We start from the raw sequence: 24,087 nt of genomic DNA on the forward strand, positions 1-24,087 counted from the left end.
ATAAATACATTTTCTGTATTCAGATATAACGTTTTTTTTTTTTTTTTTTTTAAGTAGGCCTACAAATAAAATGACAAAATGTAGATGTTAAAAGACATTTATATTAAATGTAATATTACAAAACAACACATTAATGAATTGAACCAATTTGGAATTATTAAACAACTCACAAAAATATTGACATAAACACAAAAAATATTACAAGACCTTGTACTCAACAGAACAGATATTATTTTACCCTCTGAGAGGAGGTCAGATAAATAAAATAGGTTTGAAAGCAGTGAGGCTTGTCTTAAGTGAGACCACACTATGGATACGAGGCCTCCACACACGATAACGTCCTTTAGAAACTGTGTATACTGATTCTGAAACTCTTTAACTGCATTCTCCTCACGACTGTTAAAATAACAACAAACATCTTCACAGAAAGTGCTCTCCTTGCTTTCACTGTTCCAGACAATGACTGACACCATGTATTGCTAGCACTTCTCCTGCTACTGCTTTCTCTCGACACAAACTGCTTGTTGTATTCCTCATTTGTAAGTCGCTCTGGATAAAAGCGTCTGCTAAATTAATACATGTAAACGTAAATGCACTCACCTAAACAGCAGTTCGCCAGGTAGAGGAGAATGGAGAAAGACTTTATTTGCAAACTAAATAAATTAACTGTCAATTCAAGTTATAAATACTGTCAGGTGATTTAATTTACGGTAAGAATAACAATAATTCAACAAACGCTGATGCGGTTTCTCCACACTGGGACAACCTTCTGGCTCAGCCACTGGTGCAGATTCTCCCACAATGACATGAAACTCTTTACAATAACTCCTAACTTAAACAGAAATAAGAGTGTGTTGTAGACATCTACGTTTGCATGTGTTCTGCATACATCCATACACTGGTGTGTGTTAGACTAGTGATTATGACACAGTGCTCATCATTTCCAGGATCTGAGTTCACCTTGTTAGAGTAGCCATAATGATTGAGCACCTGTGGTCACCAACATCTGGACCCAGAGGTCAATGTGCAGCTAGAGTTAGGGTGAGGTCAGGGTCAGGGTTAGGGTCAGGGTTAGGGTCAGGTCAGGGTCGGGTTAGGGTTAGGGTTAGGGTTAGGGTCAGGTCAGGGTCGGGTCAGGGTTAGGAAGAGGTACTGGTCCACCACATCCAGATGCTGATAGCACCTCTGCATAAACATGAACAAACATAGATAGACAAACTCATCAACACTCTTGACTTGTGTCACTGTCCCTTGAATGTGGTTTAAGCTTTCCCTCACAATCAGATTTAATGTGTGGGCAAAGCATGGCAAGTGCTTCCATTCAGCTTTCCGGAAAGCTGCTTTCATGTTGCTGGCATTGTCAGTCACACAAGCAACCACTTTGTTTGAGATTCCCACTCTTCACATGTCTTTTTAAGTTCGGCTGCCAGGTTGTCAGCAGTATGTCGGTCAGTGAATGAAAAGCAGTCAAGAAGAGGTGATGAAAGAGTAAAATGTTCATCGATAAAATGACAAGTGACTGCCATAAAACTTGTAGTTGTCCGAGACGTCCAGGTATCAGTCGTCAGACACACAGCAGAGGCATTGCTGACTTTCACCTTCACCTCTTCTTTAATTCTGCTGTAGAGCTGTGGCATCAGAGTGTTTGATATAGTCTTTCGGTTCGGTAAAATGTATGAGGGATCAATTGCCTTCTAGAATCTTCTAAATCCAGTGTCACTGACGATTGAAAAAGGTTGAAAATCCAGTGCAATCATTTTAGATAACTCCTCATCCACTTTGCTTTGTTTGACAGGGCCAATTGGTGTTCACACAAAGCTGGTCATCTAACTCTGTCTCGTCCTTTGGACACTGGTGCCAGATGAGGACGCAGTAGAGGCCGTAACAGAGGAGACAGCAGCCGTAGAAGCACGACTAACTCAGGCTTATAAAAAAAAGAAAAAAACTGAACTTCCGACATTGTCTATTTACTGTGTTTTTTGCCAAGTGCAACACAGTCAGTGACACACTGGGATAGACTATGTGGTGCCTGCCTTTTGGGAAGTGAATTCCCAAAAGGCTGCAGCTGCACAAAGGGGATCTACATAAACATGTAAAGAGAAATTTAAAAGAATTATATATGTTTTTATGAAACTATGGCTGATTGTCTAAATGGATTAATCTAACAGCCTATCACACAGTATAAATCAACATGACAACAGTCTCCTACACAAACTCAAACAGGTATGAGGCTCTCGGTGTTTTCAGCATCTGCACACACACACACACACACACACACACACACACACACAGACACACACACACACGATGTGATGCGATGAAAAGATTCTCTTTTGGCTCTCAACGAAGGCGGTCGCATTTTTCTTACCCTCCTCTCCCTTATCTCCCCTGCTTTGCTCTTCTCGTCTCGTCTCGTCTAGTCTACTGTCTTGTACTTTGAGAGACTCTCTCTGCACTGCTCTCCAAACTAAGAAATTATGGATTTGATCAACTGGTCTCTCAACGCAATTGACACCATCTTCTCGACGAGAAGCTTGGGTTCGGGGGAACCTGACTGCCCCTGCCGGAACGTTCGCAGCTGGCTACACGATGGACGCATGGGAGAGGTGGCGGGTCGTGTGTCTGGCGGCTCTTTCCGTGGAGGACGTTGAAGATATCTACCTATTCGGAACCATGATAACAGGTTTTCTGCTGTTTGGATTAGGCATTGCCCTGGTTTATCGAGGAATTAAGAAGACGGTGACAGCTGCCCAAAACCCCACAAGGCTGCCCGTCATGATTGAAGCAGTGGGCAGAGCTGTCAGCCCTCAGACTGTGACTTTGGTGACTATGAACCAAAATATTGATAACATCTTGGAGAAGCTCACAGCTTTGCAAAGGCAAATGGATCGTTTCGGAGACCCAAATGGACCAGGAGCTGTGTAAATTGGAATGCGGCTACTCGTCCCAAGACCAAACAACCCTAATCTTATCTGCTTTCGGCCCCCCTCTACCAGCAATGGCCTTGGCCGAGGCTGCTGCTGGAACAACAACCTCCTCCAGGAAAGCACTGCAGCGAGACGCTCTTGCGTTCCTTCCCCCACTCCACACTGACACCTGCTGATTGTTGACTCTGTCTGGGACCTGATCAAGGTTGACTCCATGGCAACTGCTGTGTATCGCTATGACATCCTGCGGACTGAGGCACCTAGATTAGGATGTCAGGCGTAGCGACTCTCCGGGCCTACACATACACGAACTCTTACATATATACAGATATGCAATCACCCCCCCACCCCCCATCCCTCGCCTTCGACGCTTTGTACCCCCAGTCTGACAGGCGGGTCTGTGACCAGCGCCGAAAATGGCTGCAGGACCGGATGGCTGCTTGCCTGTGCTGGGTTACCTCCACCCCACACTCCCCTCCCCTGTTGCAAGTCTTGTGTGTTCATGTTGTGTACTGATTATGTGCTAATGTTGCTGGGGTTTTTTTTTTTACTGTTCCCAAACTGTACTCCTTACAGGAGCATAGTCTGGGGGTTGCCTTTTTTTTCTCCTCACCTCTCCTCATGTTATGCTGTATTTTTTCCTCAATGCTCTGTCTTCCTGTTCTGTCTACCCCCTTGTCATATTGTATACGTTTGTATGGACAGGTTGATGGCTAATTTCGCTGGTACTTGTGACTAGTGACAATAAAGGCTACTACTACTACACACACACACACACACACACACACACACACACACACACACAGACACAGTCTCACTGTATGAGGACACTCCACATGATCTTCATCTCCAGAGCTGCACTTCACAAGCTTTCCCCCGTTTCATCTGAGAAAAACTACTGTCAAACACACACTGAAACTGTCTGATTACATTTAAAATGAAAGTTTTTACTCATTGCTACATTTGTATTCAATCATAAAACATAGAATCCAAAAAGATATAATAAAACACACTTTAGGAAGAAAAATAAATAATAAATGTGGGCCCTAAATTAAAAGGTAGCTTACTCTGTGGAGTTTAATTGTGAACAAACAAATTATGATGATATTTTTGGCCATATCCAGCTCTATTTTTGAATTATGAATAATGTGTGTCCTAATACAAAACAAAAGGATTGAATGTATAATAAATGCAAACCTCAGGATGTCAGTCATTTACAATATCCAGCATCTTAGATAATAGTCCAGAAACAGGGAATATAACAGATGGACTGCTGAAATGTCTATTTAAGAGGTTTTAAACAGGATTTAGATATATGTGGTATAATATCCCGCTCGAGTGCAGTAGGTGTCGGTGTGCAACTGTTCAGCTGTTACAAACCCTCCTGTGAAACACACGAAGAAGAGGAAAACGAAAGGAACAGCATCTGGGCCTCGTTTATCACCGCTGCGTCGCACAGAATAGACCCTGAGAGAGGCGGACGACACTTCCGACGCATAAGTTGTGATTTATAAAAACAAACTTGACGGGAAAATGTGCGCATCTGCACGCAAACTGTGACCTATGTGTACGAACGTTTTGGAGACGGAGCAGTTTGGCGAACCGATGGTGAGCTGGAGTTAAATGTCGTTTTGTTTGCTTTTAGACAGAGCATGTTAAGAAAATTATACATATACAGAGAGATAATACAACTATAATTTCACTCACCAAGCCTGTCACATGAAGAAAACATCCATATATCCCCTACATGTCCGCGCCAGCGAGCGCGCTGGGCCGTTTAGTGGAACTGACGCATTAGCCTATATCTAACGGCAGATGAGAACCGTACATCTTCATTATGAGTCATAATCATAAATACAGTGCATGTTCACAATAACAGTTTAAATAAATAAAAGAATGATTTAAAATATGTTTTACTTCTGATATAAACATTTAGATGAAATATAATCGATAACGGACGAACGGTTTTATAAGTCTGATTTTTTTTTTTGGCCTACGCCATTTTTGGCTTTCGGGCGCACGTACACTTTTAGTAAGGATCCTACGCACAGTTTTATAAATGAGAGCCCTGATACCCAAACCTGTTACTCACTGGATTTGATCTGATCTATGATCCAGAAAACATTTCTCCAGATTTAGCACAATGCCTCCAAATCTAATAACACTCGCGGCCATTTATGAGTTTAATCCACAATCCATCGAGACCAGCAAGAGATTCTGAGAACGACGCGCGCGGACTGACAACAAGCGTTACTGAGTTTAAAATACTTATAAATTCATATAATTATTATTATTAATACATTCTCCATTAAAGTCGTTTGTAATTATTAGGAACTTTATATTGTATTAAGCAAGATTTAAATGTGAAGTTACAGAAGGCTGTTCTTCTGCTACTCCGAACAGACGAAGAATCTGCCAGAAACTACAATCTTTTGAAGTTAAAACATGAAGTTTTATTGAGAAAGGTTTATTGAAAACGAATATGTTTCTGAAAGTTTCCCCCCATTTCCTCTTCAGTTTTAGGCTGTTGTTTTTGTGATGTGAAATCGAAAGTATTTTTGAAGCAGACATTTACAGTAGACAGACAGATGAAGCCTGACGTCAATGAACAACAATCTGCTGTTATTAAACTGAATATCTCAGTTCATATATAGCAATTATGGTTAGTAGTTATACAGTATGTCTATTATAATTCTGCTGACTTTTACTCAATCAGTTATGTTAGGATCATTTGAAAGTAATGAAATCAATCATCATTGTGAACTTGAAGTAATGATTAAATGACAAATGATTCAACAATTAATACAGATTGGGTAAATATGATATTAAACTGTAATAGAGAATATAACAAATCAGCTTCAATTTTCCCACTCAAAGTTTTAAACACAATTTCTGTTCCCCAATGAATTAATATTTAGAGTGAGTTAAACTCATTAAACAATCAGAAATGATTAAGACCATTCGGTTATTTTACATGGCAATATATTTGTCTGTAACTCACTTTATTTTATAGATAGTTTTTGCTGTTGCTGTTGTTGATGATAACTCCGCATTCTTCATTATTGTCCATTATTATCTTAAATAAGATGTTCTTCATCTGTGTAAAATGGTGTCATCTCCAGGTGATGCTGAAGGATTGAGTGTTTTCAGAAAGCAGTGCTGATCAGTTTTCAGTGTCAGTTTAGCTGCAGTATGTCAGAGGAAAGAGGAAAGGACTCTCTCTCTCAGAGGAGGCTCTCAGAGAAACACAGGTAAGACTGCGTCTGTTTTCATCACTTTAAACTCGACTGGACTTTGTGTTTCCCTGTCAATAACACAACTTTAAGCATATTTGCACATGCTTTGCACAATTTCTATTTTTAACTTCTTAAATTAACTCTGACATTGTCTATAAAGCCCTGTTTGCTCTATAGAAAATATCACAGTTAATAATTTGTTAATAACCTTCTCGACGCTGAATTAATCCAAATAAATGACTTCAGTTTTTAGATCATACAATTATTGACAGACATTAGGAAACAACTATACACTTAATTTAATTCAAGTATGCTAACACAACCATAGATATCATATAAAGGCTAGATGTCTTAAGGCGGAGTCACTTCCGGTATCACCGGAAATCTGGACATATTTACAAACGGTTTGGTTTCTTACAAACGTTATTAACGTGGCTATAATTCTGAATGCTTAAACATTTTGAACATAATTATTCATATGTATGCAGTATAATAGCTACATCTCTGACGTTTATAACAAACCAAACCGTTTGAAAATCGGTAGAAAATTGAGCAAGTTATGGTTATTTAAAAGTACATGCACCATGTTATGAGTGAGCGAGCACCCTGTCGTAAGATGGCCGCCGTGTGCGGATGTCGAGCTCCATTGGCCAGCAGCGCGGACGAGACATCTAGCCTTTATATGATATCTATGAACACAACTGTGTCACACGGACATTTCTGCTCTCTATTTCTGTCAATAAACAAAAACTTGAAATGTTCTCATAAATTAGAGTGAAGTATTTTTTAACATATTAAATCTCTCATATATATTAAAGAAATCGTTAAACTAACGTGAGCCAGTTAAATAAAATAGTAGTTAACTATAAAACAGTAAATTGTGTGAGTGTGTGTATTTCTGTGGAGGATTAGATTAAGACACAGATGTGTTTCACACACAGTTGATCCTCCTTTACTAAAGTGTTTTCTCTCTGTTCTTTGTGTCATCAGTGTAAGATCAGGCTCACATGTGTCCAGCTCTGTGTCTCTGAAGAGTGATCAGTCTAAAGGTCATGGACCATTCTTCAGTGAGAAAACACCATCATCTAATAAAAGGTATTTTGTGTGTAATTGCATTATATTGTTGTATTATTTGTCTACAGTGGTGTATATGAATGAACTTGACTGAATGAAACAATAAGTCTCAATAAAACTCAGTTTCTGGGAACCTTATGAAACTCATTCCAGTAACACAATTACACAGGCAGCCACAAGGAGACACAAATACACTATGGAAAATAGATCATGAAACTAAACATGTATATATGTTTATCCATCCGGCTGTAGTCATAAATGGACAAATGCACAGCTATACTGCATTTAATTACTATTTGCAACATTAAACCTTTTCAAATGAGACTAAAGTATCTCCTGTAGTAAAGTGTTTTCTCTCTGTTCTTTGTGTCATCAGTGTAAGATCAGGCTCACATGTGTCCAGCTCTGTGTCTCTGAAGAGTAATCGGTCTAAAGGTGGAGGACCAAACTTCAGTGAGAAAACACCATCATCTAATAAAAGGTATTTTCATAAGTTTCTAATTTTTTGTCACACGTTGTCTGTGTTTAAAAGTTGTATCAGCGAATACCAATCATGAAACATTTTTAGATCCAATATTTATCATTATTTATCATTGAATCATTTATCATGATATTTCTTATTGAATACTCTGATAAATATTTGATCTGATAAATATTTATTAGAGTATTCACAGCTAATGCTTTTTCTCTTTCTGTGAAATTTTGCCTGGAAAATCAGTATTTATTTGATTTATTTGATTACAGGCTTCAATATGAGACATTAGACTCAGACGTTCAGACTCACAGGAACCACGAGAATTTCAAAGACAATCTTCTAGGAATCTTCCAAGTAGGAAAACACATTTTTATAAATGTTCAATATTTCTAACAAACAAATATGTTATTGAACAAAGACATTTTATTGAATTCCTCCAGATCCATTTTTTCCTCTGAAGCACTTATATATTTTTTATTTTTCTATCTGTTAAAAATATCAGCTGGTTAACATGTTAGTCTTTTAAGTGGATTTTTTTTTATAGTTATTGAATAAATTGTGTTGACCAAATGTAGATGTACAATTTGGTTTAAATTGTGTCTTTTTTCCTTACTTTTGTTTGTAGGATCTTGAGAGCAAAATAATCACGTTTCTGAAGAATGAGCTGGAGAAGTTTAAGAAAATATTACACAAAGAGAACACAGAACACTTTGTGAAGGACTTTAATAAGAACAGATCCAGTATCACAGAATCAGCTCTTGATCTCACACTACATTACCTGAGAGAGATGAAGCAAGATGAAGCTGCTGATGCTCTAGAGGGTTAGAGACTCATGATCATCTGTCTGATTGTCTCTTATAAATGTAGGAGAGAAAATGAAGACTAAAACTGTCTATTTTCTGTTCCTGTGTTTAGATGAGCTGCTCTTCATTCATCAGCTGAAATGTGGCCTAAAGAAGAAGTATCAATGTGTGTTTGAAGGAATGGCGAAGCAAGGTGACTCCACACTTCTGAATAACATCTACACAGATCTCTATATCACTCAGGGTGGCAGTGAACAGGTCAATACTGAACATGAGGTGAGACAGATTGAAGTTGCTTCCAGGCGTCATGAAGCACAAGAGATACAGGTTAAATGCACAAATTTGTTTGAAGCTCCTGAACAAGACAAGGAGATCCGAACTGTACTGACAAAAGGAGTCGCTGGCATCGGGAAATCAGTCTCTGTGCAAAAGTTTGTTCTGGACTGGGCTGAAGGAAAACAAAATCAAGATATCAGCTTCATATTTCCTCTTCCATTCAGAGAGATGAACTTAAAGGAGAAAGAAAAACTGAGTTTGATGGACCTTATAACTCAATTTTTCCCAGAGACAAAAGGACTGAACCTTACAAGAAGGAATCAATTCAAAGTGCTGTTCATCCTTGATGGACTGGACGAATGTCGCCTTCCTCTGAAGTTTGATTGTAATGAGACGTTGAGTGATGTGTCGTCACCAGCCTCTCTGGATGTTCTCCTAACGAACCTCATGAAGGGAAATCTGCTTCCTTCTGCTTTCATCTGGATCACCACCAGACCAGCAGCTGCCAGTAAGATTCCTCCTGACTGCATCGACCGGCTGACAGAGATACGAGGATTCAGTGACGCACAGAAGCAAGAGTACTTCAAAAAAAGATTCACCGATGAGAATCAGGCCAACACAATAATAGATCACATTAAACAATCAAAGAGTCTCTTTATCATGTGCCACATCCCAGTCTTCTGCTGGATATCAGCCACGGTTCTCCAGAACATTCTGGAGGAGAAAAGAAATAATGATGTGAAAAACACTCAGGCTGATGCGATCTCTAAAACACTGCAGGAATCAAACACTGAAGACACTCCCAAGACTCTGACACAAATGTACACACACTTTCTCCGCTTTCAGATCCAGCAGAGCCGCCGAAAGTATGATGGAGAATACACACCAGATGTTTCCTGGGATAAAGACACCATCCTTTCACTGGGGAAACTGGCATTTCATCAGCTGGAAAGAAACAACCTGATCTTCTATGACACAGACCTGGAAGCCTGTGGTATTGACGTCTATAAGGCATCAGTGTACTCAGGCATGTGTACCCAGATCTTTAAGGAGGATACAGGGATCGGTCTTGGTACCATGTACTGCTTTGTTCACTTGAGCATTCAAGAGTTTATTGCAGCCCTTTATACACATCTGTTTCTAGACATCAACAAGACAAGTGTGTTTCTTCATGAGTCTACAGAACAGGAAAACAGAAATGAAACCATGATTGATTTTCTCAAGACTGCAGTGGACAAGGCGCTCGAGAGTGACAATGGACACCTGGACCTTTTCCTTCGCTTCCTCCTCGGTCTGTCGCTCCAGTCCAATCAACGACTCTTACGAGGCCTGTTGACACAGCAAGACGGCAATGACCAGAGCAACAAGGAAATAGTTCAGTACATTAAGCAGAAATTAGAAGATAATCTTCCTGCAGAGAGATCCATCAATCTGTTCTACTGTCTGAATGAGCTGAACGACCAAACTCTGGTGGAAGAGATTCAGACCCACCTTAGCAAAGGAAGTCTCTCATCTGGTGACCTTTCACCTGCCCAGTGGTCTGCTTTAGCCTTTGTGTTGTTGACATCAGAGGAGGAGCTGGAGGAGTTTGAGCTTCAGAAATTCAAGAAATCAGACGAGTGTCTCATTAGATTATCGGCAGTCATCAAAACCTCCAGAAGAGCTCTGTAAGTATTTTAATATATTTTGTCATGTTTTGCTCTCATCTGAAAAATGAAAATGTCTTATCTACATTACTCTATAGTGATTCCTCATCATGAACATGAACTTATCCCTGTAAAGCCTGACATATGAAATAATAGTCTGAATTTTTTTTTTTTTTTTTTTTGGAGACAGTTTATTAAACCTTTAGAAAAAATATAAAAGACCATGTAAATATGTTTGCATGTTTGTCTTGTATCATATGATACACCAGACTTTAATGACTTGTATAGAATTATATATTAGCTCATACTCATACTTGTGGAAAAATAATGTGAGGGAAATAATGTAATTTGGTACAGATGTTATTTATATTGCCAACAAGTAAGATGAAATTCTGAAAGGTTATAATATAAAACATTGAGATTTTTATAAAATAGGCTTAAATAAAGTACATGTATATTACCACATCATATATTAGTGGTCCCTGTCACATGTCAGCGTTTGTTTGGACTTTCAGTTCGAGTTTTGCTTGGTTCCTATTTGCCTTTCTATGGTTACTGTCATTATCAGTTCAGTTGTGTCACCTGTTTAGTCATCATCGTCATTAGTGGTCGACCGATATATCGCCAAGGCCGATATATAGGCCGATATTTGGCACTTTTAAAATATCGGCATCGGCCGATAAGTTTTTCTGATTGTGAAAAGTGATAAGTTGGCCGATGTGTTGGAAGCAGGACTTTTATTTTGACAGCGCTCCAGACTTTTATTTTGACGGCGCCTGATCACACAACGCTCACTTACATTCTCCGTCCTCATTAGTTTACAATCTCTGTCAGTCATATCTAATACTTTGTTAGACAGAACTGGTAAACAAAGAAAGTAAATGGTATGCGAAAAAGTAAAGTGTTGCTTTTATATTATTTGTAACAGAAAAGGCAAAGAATCAGGCTAAAATACTTTCTCATTTACTCGTCAACATTCAGCAAACGCGCATCTACATCATTTAAACAAATCTCTGAATATCTAATAAACATTTAATATCACAAACCTTGCAGATTTAATGGAATCCAGCTGTGATATCTTGTGAGGTGTGCATTTGTAGCCTGATAAACGTGTGACTGCGAGTGACGGTCGAGTGAAGTGAGTGAATGCGAACAGAAGATCAGCTTCACAGGAGACGTGATCGAAAAACTTTAAATCCTTAATTTTAAAATATGCTGTGCTATATCCAGTTGGCCACTGTGTCATATTCATATTGTTTTCACTGTGTGCTGTATGCAATATTAGCGTTACCTTGTCTTTATTTGAAAAAAATATGATTACCAGTGCGCACGATATTACCAGATTACTGAGTGCCCTGTTACAGTGTTTGCTTCCTTTTTATTCACATATTCATATATTTTTAAACAATTACTTTATTTGTGAAAAATACTGTAATAGGATTGCAGATTCAAGAAGTTGCCATCTAAGCATGTTTATTTTAAAGATTTGTTTTCTAATTTATTTAAAATTTATAAAATATTGATTAAAATAAATATAAAGTATATAATAATAATATCGGCTTTACATCGGCTATCGGCCATCCTGCTCTCTAAGATATCAGCATAGGCCATCGGCCATCAAAAAAACAATATCGGTCGACCACTAATCGTCATCTATCTCACCTGTGTTCTGTTAATCAGTGTAATGTGTGTTTGTATTTAAGTTCCATTCTGGGGTGCGTTTCCCGAAAGCATCGTTGGCCAACTATGGTTGCAAGTTCATCGCAATGTCCATTAAACTCTATTGGTAACGAGGGATCTTGCGACCATAGTTGGCTAACGATGCTTTCGGGAAACGCACCCCTATTCAGTCAGTCCTTGTCCGATCTCCGTCGTATTTAGTGTGTGTGTGAACCTTCTGCCCATATAGATATTGACATAGTTTATAAGAAAAATTATTTGTTAAAATGCAAGATTAATCTCTCATTTGAAATTGTATTAATTAGTTGATGAACATTTTAGAATATAAAATTAAGATAATTTAGGAATAAAGTCAGAAGTCTGGCATGGGCTTAATTGGTACTTTTGGCACCATTTAAGCCTGCTTGTGTTCCAAATAAGCCCACATCATCACTGATTCACAAAATATAAAAAAATTTAATGATTTTAAAGAAGTAAAACATCAATATATTTATTTAGTGACAGGGAAGTATTAAAAAAAATCATTTTGCTAATGTTTGATTAGAGCCCTGGGTTTGATGGGTTGGTGTTAGTGGCCGGTGGTCTGGAGCTTTAAGTCGGCTTGATTGGAGTTGTAGCTGGAGTCAAGCTGGAAGTTTGACCGGGTGTATCTCAGGAGCCAAACCGAGTTAGGGCTCCATACTCTGGGCTTAGGGGGGCCTCCTAGTGGGCACCCCACACAGGGAGTCTGGAGCCTTAAGCCGGCTTGGCTCCCGAGTTATGCCTGGTCAAAGGTGGAAGTTAAACTGGGTGTATCTCGGGAAGGAAGCTGAGTTGGGGCTCCAGACTCTGGGGTTTCAGAGGGTCTCCTAGTGGGCCCCCCACACCGGGAGTATGCAGCCTTAGGTCGGCTTGACTCCGAGGACTGTGGGGAATATAGGGTCCCTCTGGGAGCTCTCCATGCCCGGAATATCAAGCCTTAACTCAGCTTGGCTCCCGAATTATGCCCAATTATACATAAAGGACTTTAGGACAAAACGGGCTCTATCTCATTTGAATGAATGTGTGTAATTTGTGTGTAAGTAAGGTAAGGTTAAAAGGTTAGTAAGATAAAAGCACACAAAGACACGTTATCATTAAACACTTTCAGAAAATGAATCAGTTTGCAATTAGAGGGATTCCTCATTGAAACACATCAGGTGGGCTTAAATGGTTCCACAGTGAGTAATGGTGAAAAAAGACAATGTTTTCCTTTAAAAATGTAAGATATGTTTACAAATACATGCATGGAGCTTAAATATACTGTGGACTAAGTATCATAGTAATTTTCATTGTGCCCACATTGAGAAATGTTACGTTTTTTTAAGTTATGTTAAGGTTATGTTTGTAAGTTATGTTAAGGTTAGCTTGTGTTGGCTCTAGTTTGCATGCGTTTTGTGGCACTGTACCATTTAAGCCCATCTTAAAAAAAAAGTTAATTTATAAAAGAAATCTTCTCTACAAAACAATTTATGATGTATTTATTAGTAAATTAATGTAAAATGAATCACAAAACATTTATTGTTTGCGGTTCACATGCTTAATTCTTTGGCAGTCTATCTTTCTGTAAGGCTAATGGTTTGACCTAGAGATTAGCTTTGAACGCAAGCTAATAAAACTCATCTTTCAATTTAAAAGAAAATGATATAAAATGATGAAGTATTATTTGTTCAAACACAAAAAAACAATACATTTATCTCTTATTTTACATAATATCAATGTAATTTCCAAAGAAATGGCTGAAAATTGCAGAAATGTGTTGATTTCTGAAGGGTCCCGAAACACCAAAGTTTTTGGGTGACTTTGTGTGAGGTCACCTGAGACAGCATGCACATGGGTGGGGCTAACTCAACATTGCCAAATGTGATTGGTATGCAATAAAAAATGTCAGGGAAGTAACAAATCACTGGATTGGTTAAAATAATAAGCAGCATAAAATATTATTTTCTCTTTTTTTTATTTGACTTCAGAGTTGAAAGTGGACTTAAAGGGTACATGGGCTTAATGGGTACACTTACCCTACCTGTATTATTTATATTGTGAGTAAATGTTTGCATTGGAACTTTAGATTCTCTTTCGTCTTCTTCTGCCTGCACCACACTGTGACAGTCCCTCTGTATCTCCTAGTAATTAGACATTTTAAATGCTTATTTTTATCAGTAATTCTGTAGTTTAATGTAATAATAATGTAAGGTAATATGTAGATTGAGAGATTTACAAATAAACATTTATCAAAAGCCTGTTGTATAATATGTGATGTACACATTTAAAGTTGTTTTTTCTACAAAAAAAGTTCAAAATGTTTTTTTTCAATGTTTTTTTTTATTTAGTGAATATTAAGTAAAATAAACTATAAATGTAATTTCAGTAATTCTTATGGATGCTTTTTTACTATCTTTAAATTAATGATATATCACCCATTGATCACCCTGCTCTCTAAGATGTCGGCATCAGTCAATGGTTAAACTTAATCTTGAAATAATACAAATACAATTTCTTAGGTTCTTAGGTTAGGGGTGGGCGATATGGCAAAAATATCATATCACGATTTTTTTCTGGAAAATCACGATTTTATCACGATTCTTTTTATGTTGGTTTTACTATTTTGTGACTTAGCATTACAGCCAGTCTAATGTCACTATTTTAAAAACAAAACCTTAGGTAAAAAAAAAAAAAAAAAAAAATGGCAGACAGGGGAGAAGATAAAAATATTTGTCATTATTTTCTTTGTTATTAAATATTAAGATCAAAGATATACATTATACATACACAACTTAATATACAAATTAAATAGGCTAAACAGTGCTTTATGTTTTCAGCTACAGTAGGTGTATTTAACAGTAGCATTGAAGAAAGTAATTAAATGAACAAATATGAAAATAAAACAAAACAGACTTCACTGTATATATTATACATTGATACTTATTAAAGCTACTATTAAAGTTATCAGTCAAGGGCAGTGAGTGATTTTCTCTTTGCATTGTGTTGTTTTATTAACATTAAAGGGATAGTTCTCCTAAAAATTCAAATTATCATAATTTACTCTCTCAAGTTGTTTTAAACTCGAATAAGTTCCTTTATTCTGTTGAAAATAAAAGTTATTTGGAAGGATGTGGGTAACCAAACAGTTGATGTACCCAGTGACTTCCATAGTATATTTTTCTCCTATGGAAGTCAATGGGGACCAGCTACTGTTTGGATAGCCACATTCTTCAAAATATTAATATTAGAAACATATTAGAAAATATTAGAAGGAAATTAATACAGGTTTGGAATAATATTAGAGTGCGTAAATGATGAGATCATTTTTATTTTTGGGTGAACTATCCCTTTAAGGACAAGCGGCAGCGTGTTTACTATTACTACTGTCTCTTTAAGAGTTGCGCGCGACGCGTCTAATATACACGCATTTGACAAGCAGATTTTCTCTCAATTTTCTCAAGTTTGCTTTCACTTTAGACATAACCGACTTTGTTTATGTAAACCTTGTGTGTATTTAACAGTATAAGCACAATAAGACTCGAACGATAACTTAGTCCAGTATCCAGGCGCTGGTAGACAGTCCAGTATCCAGGCGCTGGTAGACAGGCTTTTAGTGCACGTGAGCTTAACATGTATGCGCTGAGAAACGCACACGTTAGAACAGTGCATCAGCATGCGAATTAAATGTTTAACCGACAAGGCATTAAAACACATGCAAATTGTGAACTTTTGTGAACTGCAGTGTCCTGTTCCGCTGCTTTAAGATTTTATGTGAATATATGTCGCGTTGTTCAGTATGTTGGGACAGAGGCGCCAGAACAGATATAATGCACGATTCTACGATATTTCTTCAAAAGCAGATCGTGGAGACATTTTAATTGTCCACGATCAAAAATCGTCATATCACACACCCCTATCTTAGGTTTAAGTAATCTTAGCTTTACTTAAATCATTAAAGATTTTATAACAAAAAGATATGTACATGTGAATGAAGGCATTTTTAGAATTATAGTGAAAGGCCTTTAACTTGCCATAAAACTGTGAACTGTCTCATCTAATAGTGTCAGTGCAATCAAGTTAAGTCAATAATATTGTTGAATTTTAAGGGTCCCCAACTAAGCAAGCCAGAGGCAACAGTGGCAAGAACCCAAACTCCATCAGGTGACAGAAATAGAGAAGAAATCCTATAGCTATAAATCTTAACGCAAATATTTTTTTTCAAACATGCTTAATTTTATCTAGGAAATGTGTCACTGAATAAAAAATGCTAATGCACTGGAAATAGTATTTTTTGTAGATGAATGCTGTTTGAATGCATTGTATGCTGTTTGTGTAAAAAAAAAAATGAAAAATGTATTATATGTGTGCCATCTAATTCTGTGTTGTGATTTATTGTAGGTTAAATGATTGTAACTTAACAGAAAAAAGCTGTTCAGCTCTGGCTGCAGTTCTTGGATCAGATACCAATCTGAAAGAGCTGAACATGAACAATAATAATCTGCAGGATTCAGGAGTGAAGCTGCTCTGCACTGGACTGAAGAATATAAAGTGTAAATTGGAGATACTGAGGTAAGTTGAGCCACAGGAGTCACATGACTAAAGTAAGGTGCAATGACTGACAGGACGATGCCGGAGTTTAACCTGTTAAGCTGCAACCCCACTTTTGAAAAATCCCCAGAAATGACATACCCAAACTGAAACAGACACAGTTCATGAACCCTTGGTACTAAAAGCACAAGTATGATCTCGTTTGAAAGCTGACACCTGGCAGTTTATTGTAAATGTAGAATTAATTATTGTCGTAATGACAATTTTTTTTATAAATAGCTTCAAAGTTTTATAAAGTTATTAGAAATATTTTTTTATGAAACATCCTCATGAAAATAAAATTGAAGTTGGCACTGGAGCAATCTAGAAATGCACTACAGCTAAAGCCACATGTCTAAACATTTTATGTTTAAAATCTGAGGATAATAAGTCCAAAACTCTGTGTTTAGTTAACCTGTTAACCGTTGCCAGTGCGCCCGCGCACTGAAGCGGGTTTTTTTTTATTTAGTTCAAATTTACTATCAGATTTAATGTTATGCCTTGACAAACTATACATCATTAAAAAGATATAATACTCAAGTTTCAGTATTTGACCACTATTGTATTCTGAGAAACTTATAGCGACAGTTATTTCTAAATTTCTGTCAGGAGTTATGAAATGAAAAAATGAGTCGATACCTTTGATATGAATTATGCGCGTCAGCCGCTTTCATTCATAAAAAACTCCCGTGCTGTCGTCATGACAGCGATACACAAAACAACTTCCCTCAGGGCTTTTAGCTCAAAAATGTGCAGATTTGGAGAAATATTGATAGATTCTCATAGGTTTACATCAGATTTCTATTGACAGGAATAATATTTATTGAATTTATACCCAAATGCGTCGATGTAATCTTTATGAGCGTTTGGCACTCTCATTTACTGGGTTTTCAATTCATACCAATAGCCTGAGGGCGCTATAAGCACAATAATAACCCATATATGGGACAAGAAGAAGAGCCATAATCAGGTGACATTCCAGGACGTCACTGATACCAGAGATACACACAAAGCTAACAAGAGATAGCGCTGTATCATGCAGATACAGATATTTTGAAGACAATAAACATGATTGCAATGATATTTGAGTTACCTGTGTTTTTCAAGCCATGCCAGGTATTTTAATAATAATAGATTATATGTATAATGTAATGCTAATCTATAGACCATCATTGTGCAGAATATGATCAAATAGTATATTTTCTGTCTGATTTTTTTTATCTGATGTCAAATTAGATCACAGAAGATTATTTAAAACACTTCACTTGCGTTTTAAAGTAAGTTTGAAGCACAAACATGGTTTTAATCTCATAAATTGTCATGTATTGATGGTGTGCTAAGCTAACATGCTAGCTAGCTCTAGGTGCTTCTATCTTGAAAAAAATGAACTAAATACAGAGTTTTAGACCTATCATCTTCAGATTTTAAACATAAAATGTTTAGACATGTGACTTTAGCTGTAGTGCATTTCTAGATTGCTACAGGGTCAACTTCAATTTTATTTTCATGAAGATGTTTCATAAAAATAAATTTCTAATAACTTTACAAAACTTTAAAGCTATTTATAAAAAAAAATTTCATTATGACAATAATTAATTCTACATTTACAATAAACTGCCAGGTGTCAGCTTTCAAATGAGATCATACTTGCGCTTTTAGTGCAAAGGGTTCATGAACTGTATCTGTTTCAGTGTGGGTATGTCATTTCTGTGGATTTTTCAAAAGTGGGCTTGCAGCTTAACAGGTTAAATGTTTTTCAAGACCATGTCATGTGACTTTATTTTGATTTGATGCTAAAATGCTACTGATGTTTATTGTCATTTTCTAACCATCTATCCAGTATATTGTCTCTATTGTTTTGTGGTGCAAACGATCCCCATTCAGTCTCAATCTCCCCCTGCACACATTCACACCTCTCCAGCCTGGTTATGGCTCGAAATATGCATTTCTTTTGTCTGCATTATAGCTAACGACTGGCTATTCACAGGCTATTCATAGGGTTTCAGTCCCTAATTTCTTTTCTCAAAGTTCACCTCACATTTTAAACTGTATCAAATGCATTTCTTGAATAAAGAAACAATTCAGTAAGCATTCAAAAAATCATAAAAGTATAACTGCTAGACGTGGCAGGTTGCACCTAGGGCTAGCTAGCATGTTAGCCTAGCACACCATCAATACACGACAATTTATGAGATTAAAACCATGTTTTTGCTTCAAACTTACTTTATAATGCAAGACGAGTGTTTTAAATAATCTTCTGTGATCTAATTTGGCTTCAGATAAAAAAATCAGACAGAAAATATACTATTGGATAGTGTTCTGCACAATGATAGTCTATATAGATTAGCATTACATTATAAATATAATCTATTATTATGGAAAATACCTGGCATGGCTTGAAAAACACAGGTAACTCAAATATCATTGCAAACATGTTTATTGTCTTCAAAACGTCTGTATCTGCATGTTACAGCGCGATCTCTTGTTAGCTTTGTGTGTATCAGTGACGTCCTGGAATGTCACATGATCATGGCTCTTCTTCATGTTCTATATATGGACTATTATTGTGCATATAGCGCAATGTATGAATTAAAAAACACAGTATCAGAGTACCAAACGCTCATAAAGATTACATCGACGCATTTGGGTATAAATTCAATAAATATTATTCCTGTCTATAGAAATATGATGTAAATCTATGAGAATCTATCAATATTTCTCCAAATCTGCACAGTTTTGAGCTAAAGCCCTGAGGGACGTTGTTTTGTGAATCGCTGTCATGACGACAGCACGTAGTTTTTTATGAATGAAAGCGGCTGACGCGCATAATTCATATTAAAGGTATCGACTCATTTTTTCATTTCATAACTCCTGACACAAATTAAGACATAACTGTGACTATGAGTTTCTCAGAATACAATAGTGGTCAAATACTTGAGTATTATATATTTTTAATTATGTATAGTTTGTCAAGGTATAACATTAAATCTGATTGTAGCTTTGAATTAAATAAATAAAAAAAACGCTTCAGTGCGCGGGCGCACTGGCAATGGTTAACAGGTTAAAAGTTATAAATAAAAGTTGCATTTCTTTGTTTAATATAAGTAAGTTTGTCTTTGTTCTGTTGTAGTCGTGTTTTTCATTCAAAATAATAATGAGCCACAAACTAAGCAGTCCAAAGATCTTTTATTTATTTGTTACAATGTGGGTATAGCATATCATCCTTCTTATCAATTTTGTTAATAAAAGTCCAATGTTTAATATAAGTGAATTTATCATTGTACTATTTTATTATTGATGTATTTTCATTAATACTAATGAACCACAAACTAAGCATTTGTTTTAAATTTAGGGGAAAACACTAAGACCTTCATTTATCAGTGTTACAATGGGGGTATACTATGCCATCTGTCCTATTTGTTTTGTTGATAAAAGTTTGATGTTCAATATAAGCGAGGTTGTCATTGTGCCATTTTACTGTTGTGTTTTTTTTCAGTGAGTAATACTGAAGTGACATTAAGCATTCATTTTGTGCTGCATTCATTTGGTGCTGCACTGTAATGCAATAATTGCAGGGGATTATAATATTTAATGGATAATGTATTTTCCATATATGTATATTCTACTTATAAGTTAAGACTTAAATTGTGCTGTTTTTGTATATTGTAATTTATAATTTAGTGATTTAATCGTTATTTGCATACCTAGTGTTGAGTCAGAATTCAGATGATTCTGTTGAGAGCTGGTAAATCTGCCACAGAAAGGAGGGTGAGATCTAGTAGAAATCACTTATCTTAAGATTGTATATAACAGGATTAATGTATTTTAGTGCTTTTGAGGGAGCTGTGTATCTTTGATTCTGCTTTCAGCTTTGCAGCTAATCTTGACCAAACACTTCCTGTATTTTATGAGTGTTTTACACCACTATTAAGGTATTTTGGTCCGTTTGTCTCACTCAGTGGCTTAAAAAGTGGGTATGCGCTATATGCGGCGCATTGGGGCACAGCACCATGCGATGGTAAAATAAATAAATAATTAAAATTCTTTTTTTGGTATTTTCTATATGTAGCTGCTGTTGTGCATTTCTAAATCATTTCTGCATTTCCTCAATGTTATATAACATTTTAGAGGACTAACAGGCTAGAGTAGGCGCCCTCATAAGATTCCATCATAGAATTTTGACATTGAAGATATCGCGAGCGTAATATTGCGAGGGGCGCCGTGAGCACTGAGCGAGCAGGTACGAGTAGTGAATTGTCGTTGAAAAAGATGGATAAAGCAAAAAAACTGTCAGGGCTAAAGATAGAAAAAGAAAGAGGGAAAGTGAGATGGCATGTCAAGGGATACCAAAAGCAGCTAAATAAGTGGATGGTGAAAGGCAACAGGTAGGAATTAAAGTAAGGCTGAACGATATTCTGTTTTAACATCAACATTGCGATGTGCGCATGAGCGATAGTCACATCGCTGGAACATGCGATGTGAAGGGTAGTAGCACCCATGGTGTATTGAGAACGGTAGCACCAGGGTAGTACACAGTAAACATGAGTTTGTCGTATGTCTTGTTGCTGGGGTGACATGCACGTTCCGCGTGCCTGCACAGTGATTGATTCGCTGTGCCGCTGCTCACTGCTCACAGCCAACATTCACATCTTAACAGATGTTTGTTTGTTCATTAGGCTATAATTCCTCAAAATAAGTAAAAAAAAAAATCTTATTCTCTCTCTCTCTCTCTCTCTCTCTCTCTCTCTCTCTCTCTCTCTCTCTCTCTCTCTCTCTCTCTCTCTCCCCTCTCTCTACCTCTCTCTCTATGTTTTCGGTGCTGATGCAGTGTAAGTTCATGTAAACGGAACCTAAAAGCTGTCACAAAGAATCAGCAAAAGTAATTATTACTTTTATTATACAGATGGTGGACAACCAGAATGAGACTTTTACCGCCGCCGCTCCTGCGCTCCTACACAATTCGGATGTGTATTTGCTGCCTTTTACCGCTGAGTGGCGCAGTGACTTGCAGTTACTAACCGATGTTAGTCGGTTTAAGCATTCTTTGTTATATTCAGAATTAAATAGGCTTACATGTTGTTATGATTATCAATTGAATTATTTAATAAATTAAAAAATTTAAAAAATCAACCACAATGCCTATTACTGCCGCAGCAAAAATAAACCATTCGAATTTCAAAGTCGTTCGCGAAATGACTAGGCTATACCAGGTGGCGCAAGTGACAGGGCAAAACAGCAGCAACTGCGGCATTTTAAAAGGTAAGTTTCCTATCTGTTTATTTAAAAAAAAAGATCTTGTAAAAAAAAAAATAAAAACTTTTTTCATTATTTGAACAAAAATGAGACTGATTGAATATGTAAAAATATAAACAAAGCAGAGAATAAAACAAACTTTTAGGAAAGAAATATAGGCCTATTATGCTACAACAGAATTGGTTAACATTAACGAAAGCAAAATATGTAAAAATACATTTAAAACAAAATAAAACAAAACAAATTCGTGGCCGAATTCAAATCGGTTCAAATCCCGAACAAACAGTAGTAGACCTAGGCTATTCAGACGATAGCTCTGTGGTCAATGCATTAACAATAGCCTCTCGGAGCTTCAAACGATCTGAGATCGAATCTCAGTGTAGCCGACAGTGTTTATGTTTTTCCGTTCTTGATGCTTAAATATGCATCTGTTTATTAAAGTCAATCGTCTTGTTTAATTATCAATTGTACATTACAACATAAATTTGCAACATTCCAGTTGTGCCGCTGCAAAGACAACACATCTGATGAAAAAAGACTGTAAGCCGATTGCACCAGAAAATGAAGATGATGAAGCTCGTCTTTAATCTGCTAAATTATTTTTGTGTGTGTGTGTGAATCATTCACGAGATTGAGATGACTGCCAGTGATACCCGGCCATAGCAACGGAAGACATTTTTCAAAACAGATCGAACAAATCAGAAAAATACTTTCAATACAGTATTACTTTCAATTAAAAAATAAACAATGAAAATGTAAAAGAAAAAGAAAATTAATTAAGTTTGAAAACCCATCGCACATTTCAAGGTATGAATAATGTGTCGGGACAGTTTATTTATTTAAACAGGGTTGCATCGATAGAGTTTATTCCCTTTGTGATGCAAAATAAGAAACACAGTATCTTATTATTGCAACATTTTAAATTTCTATTGTCAAAGAAATTGCAGCTAAATTAAAAAATTAAAATGGTACAAAACGAAAAAAGTTCAAAGCAACATAAATTAAGAACAGGCGTTTTTTTTGTGGAAAACCTTTAAATACAATCAATAAAACTACAATATATAATTTAATAAGATATAGGGCCTACTGTACATAGGCTATGGACTTTTGGAGATTTTGAGATTAATCCTTAGAAGAATTTAGCTTTTGCCTGCTCATCAGGCTGGCTCCGACACTCTCCATATGAAAGACGGAACATTAACACCTCTGTCCTGCACCCCCACGACAAAGCAACTATTGCCTTCTCCAAACCCCCCACAGGCTAGCTGAGTTTGCAAAACAAAACAAAGAGTTTGCCACTTGTCGTGGTGTGCCAAAAATTATAAACTTCAATATTTCATTCAAAACAATCTCAAAACGCTTTGTGACATTTTGAAAAGCCGTGGATGCATTACTGCCATGAACGCGACAAAATACTGGTTCTGATTTTATTGTTTGTCGTTTAAACGCCATATATATATATATATATATATATATATATATATATATATATTTTTTTTTTTTTTAACAGAACTGCTTTTGAAATTACGATTGGAATTATTATAGGCTACAGAAGTAAAGTCATTGTATAATATTTGTTCCTTAGTGTAAAATGGAAATGCATGGTGATTTTATTTTGTAAATAGGCTAGCAAAAAACTATGTTTTAGAACTAGACAAATCTCTCTGCATCAACAATAGACTATAAAATGCATTAATAGGCTAATATAAAAATATCAGTAGTCCAAGTTAGTTCGGGATTCGAACCCGTGTCATCTAAATGATCGTAACGTAAGTTCAACCACTCGGCCACGATTCACTCGTTGCGACATGGCCTAACGTTCCAGTGTGTGTTCGCTCAAACGAGCGAGAAGCGCTCTTCATTCAAATGAACGCGCCGCCACGTTTGTCGAACACTAATTCAACATGCCAGAATAAAACCTGGCTTTAGAACAATGCATAGTGCCACTCGTGGTGTGCCAAAAAATTTACAATAATTTAGTTTCATTTATTTCAGTGTTAATGTTTGAGTTAAAAAAATCCTCTACAAATTAAATTAGCACAAAGTCGGCTATAAGAGTCCTTTATAGGCTACGTAAAAAAGCAAAGGGCTTACAGTCTTAACATTTAGGCTACTTTGCTTAAATTCGAT

General features: G+C 36.6%; 1 protein-coding gene across 3 annotated transcripts in view; it reads left to right on the forward strand.

Moving 5' to 3' along the window:
• Positions 1 to 4,320: 4,320 nt before the first annotated feature.
• LOC308689805 (NACHT, LRR and PYD domains-containing protein 12-like) overlaps positions 4,321 to 24,087 on the forward strand; it is a 75,772-nt gene continuing 56,005 nt past the window's right edge. For all 3 annotated transcript variants that reach the window (XR_014030065.1, XM_081363815.1, XM_081363816.1), the window contains exons 1-8: positions 4,321 to 4,535; positions 6,050 to 6,178; positions 7,154 to 7,258; positions 7,614 to 7,718; positions 7,982 to 8,066; positions 8,338 to 8,533; positions 8,628 to 10,458; positions 16,516 to 16,686. Coding sequence is in view for 2 of the 3 variants with exons in the window: in XM_081363815.1 (XP_081219941.1) it covers positions 6,120 to 6,178; positions 7,154 to 7,258; positions 7,614 to 7,718; positions 7,982 to 8,066; positions 8,338 to 8,533; positions 8,628 to 10,458; positions 16,516 to 16,686 (2,552 nt within the window). In the remaining variant the exon portion in view is untranslated. The remainder of the gene's footprint in view (positions 4,536 to 6,049; positions 6,179 to 7,153; positions 7,259 to 7,613; positions 7,719 to 7,981; positions 8,067 to 8,337; positions 8,534 to 8,627; positions 10,459 to 16,515; positions 16,687 to 24,087) is intronic.

The sequence above is a fragment of the Scardinius erythrophthalmus genome (genome assembly GCF_964197995.2).
Source record: "Scardinius erythrophthalmus genome assembly, chromosome: 1".
Taxonomy (NCBI): domain Eukaryota; kingdom Metazoa; phylum Chordata; class Actinopteri; order Cypriniformes; family Leuciscidae; genus Scardinius; species Scardinius erythrophthalmus.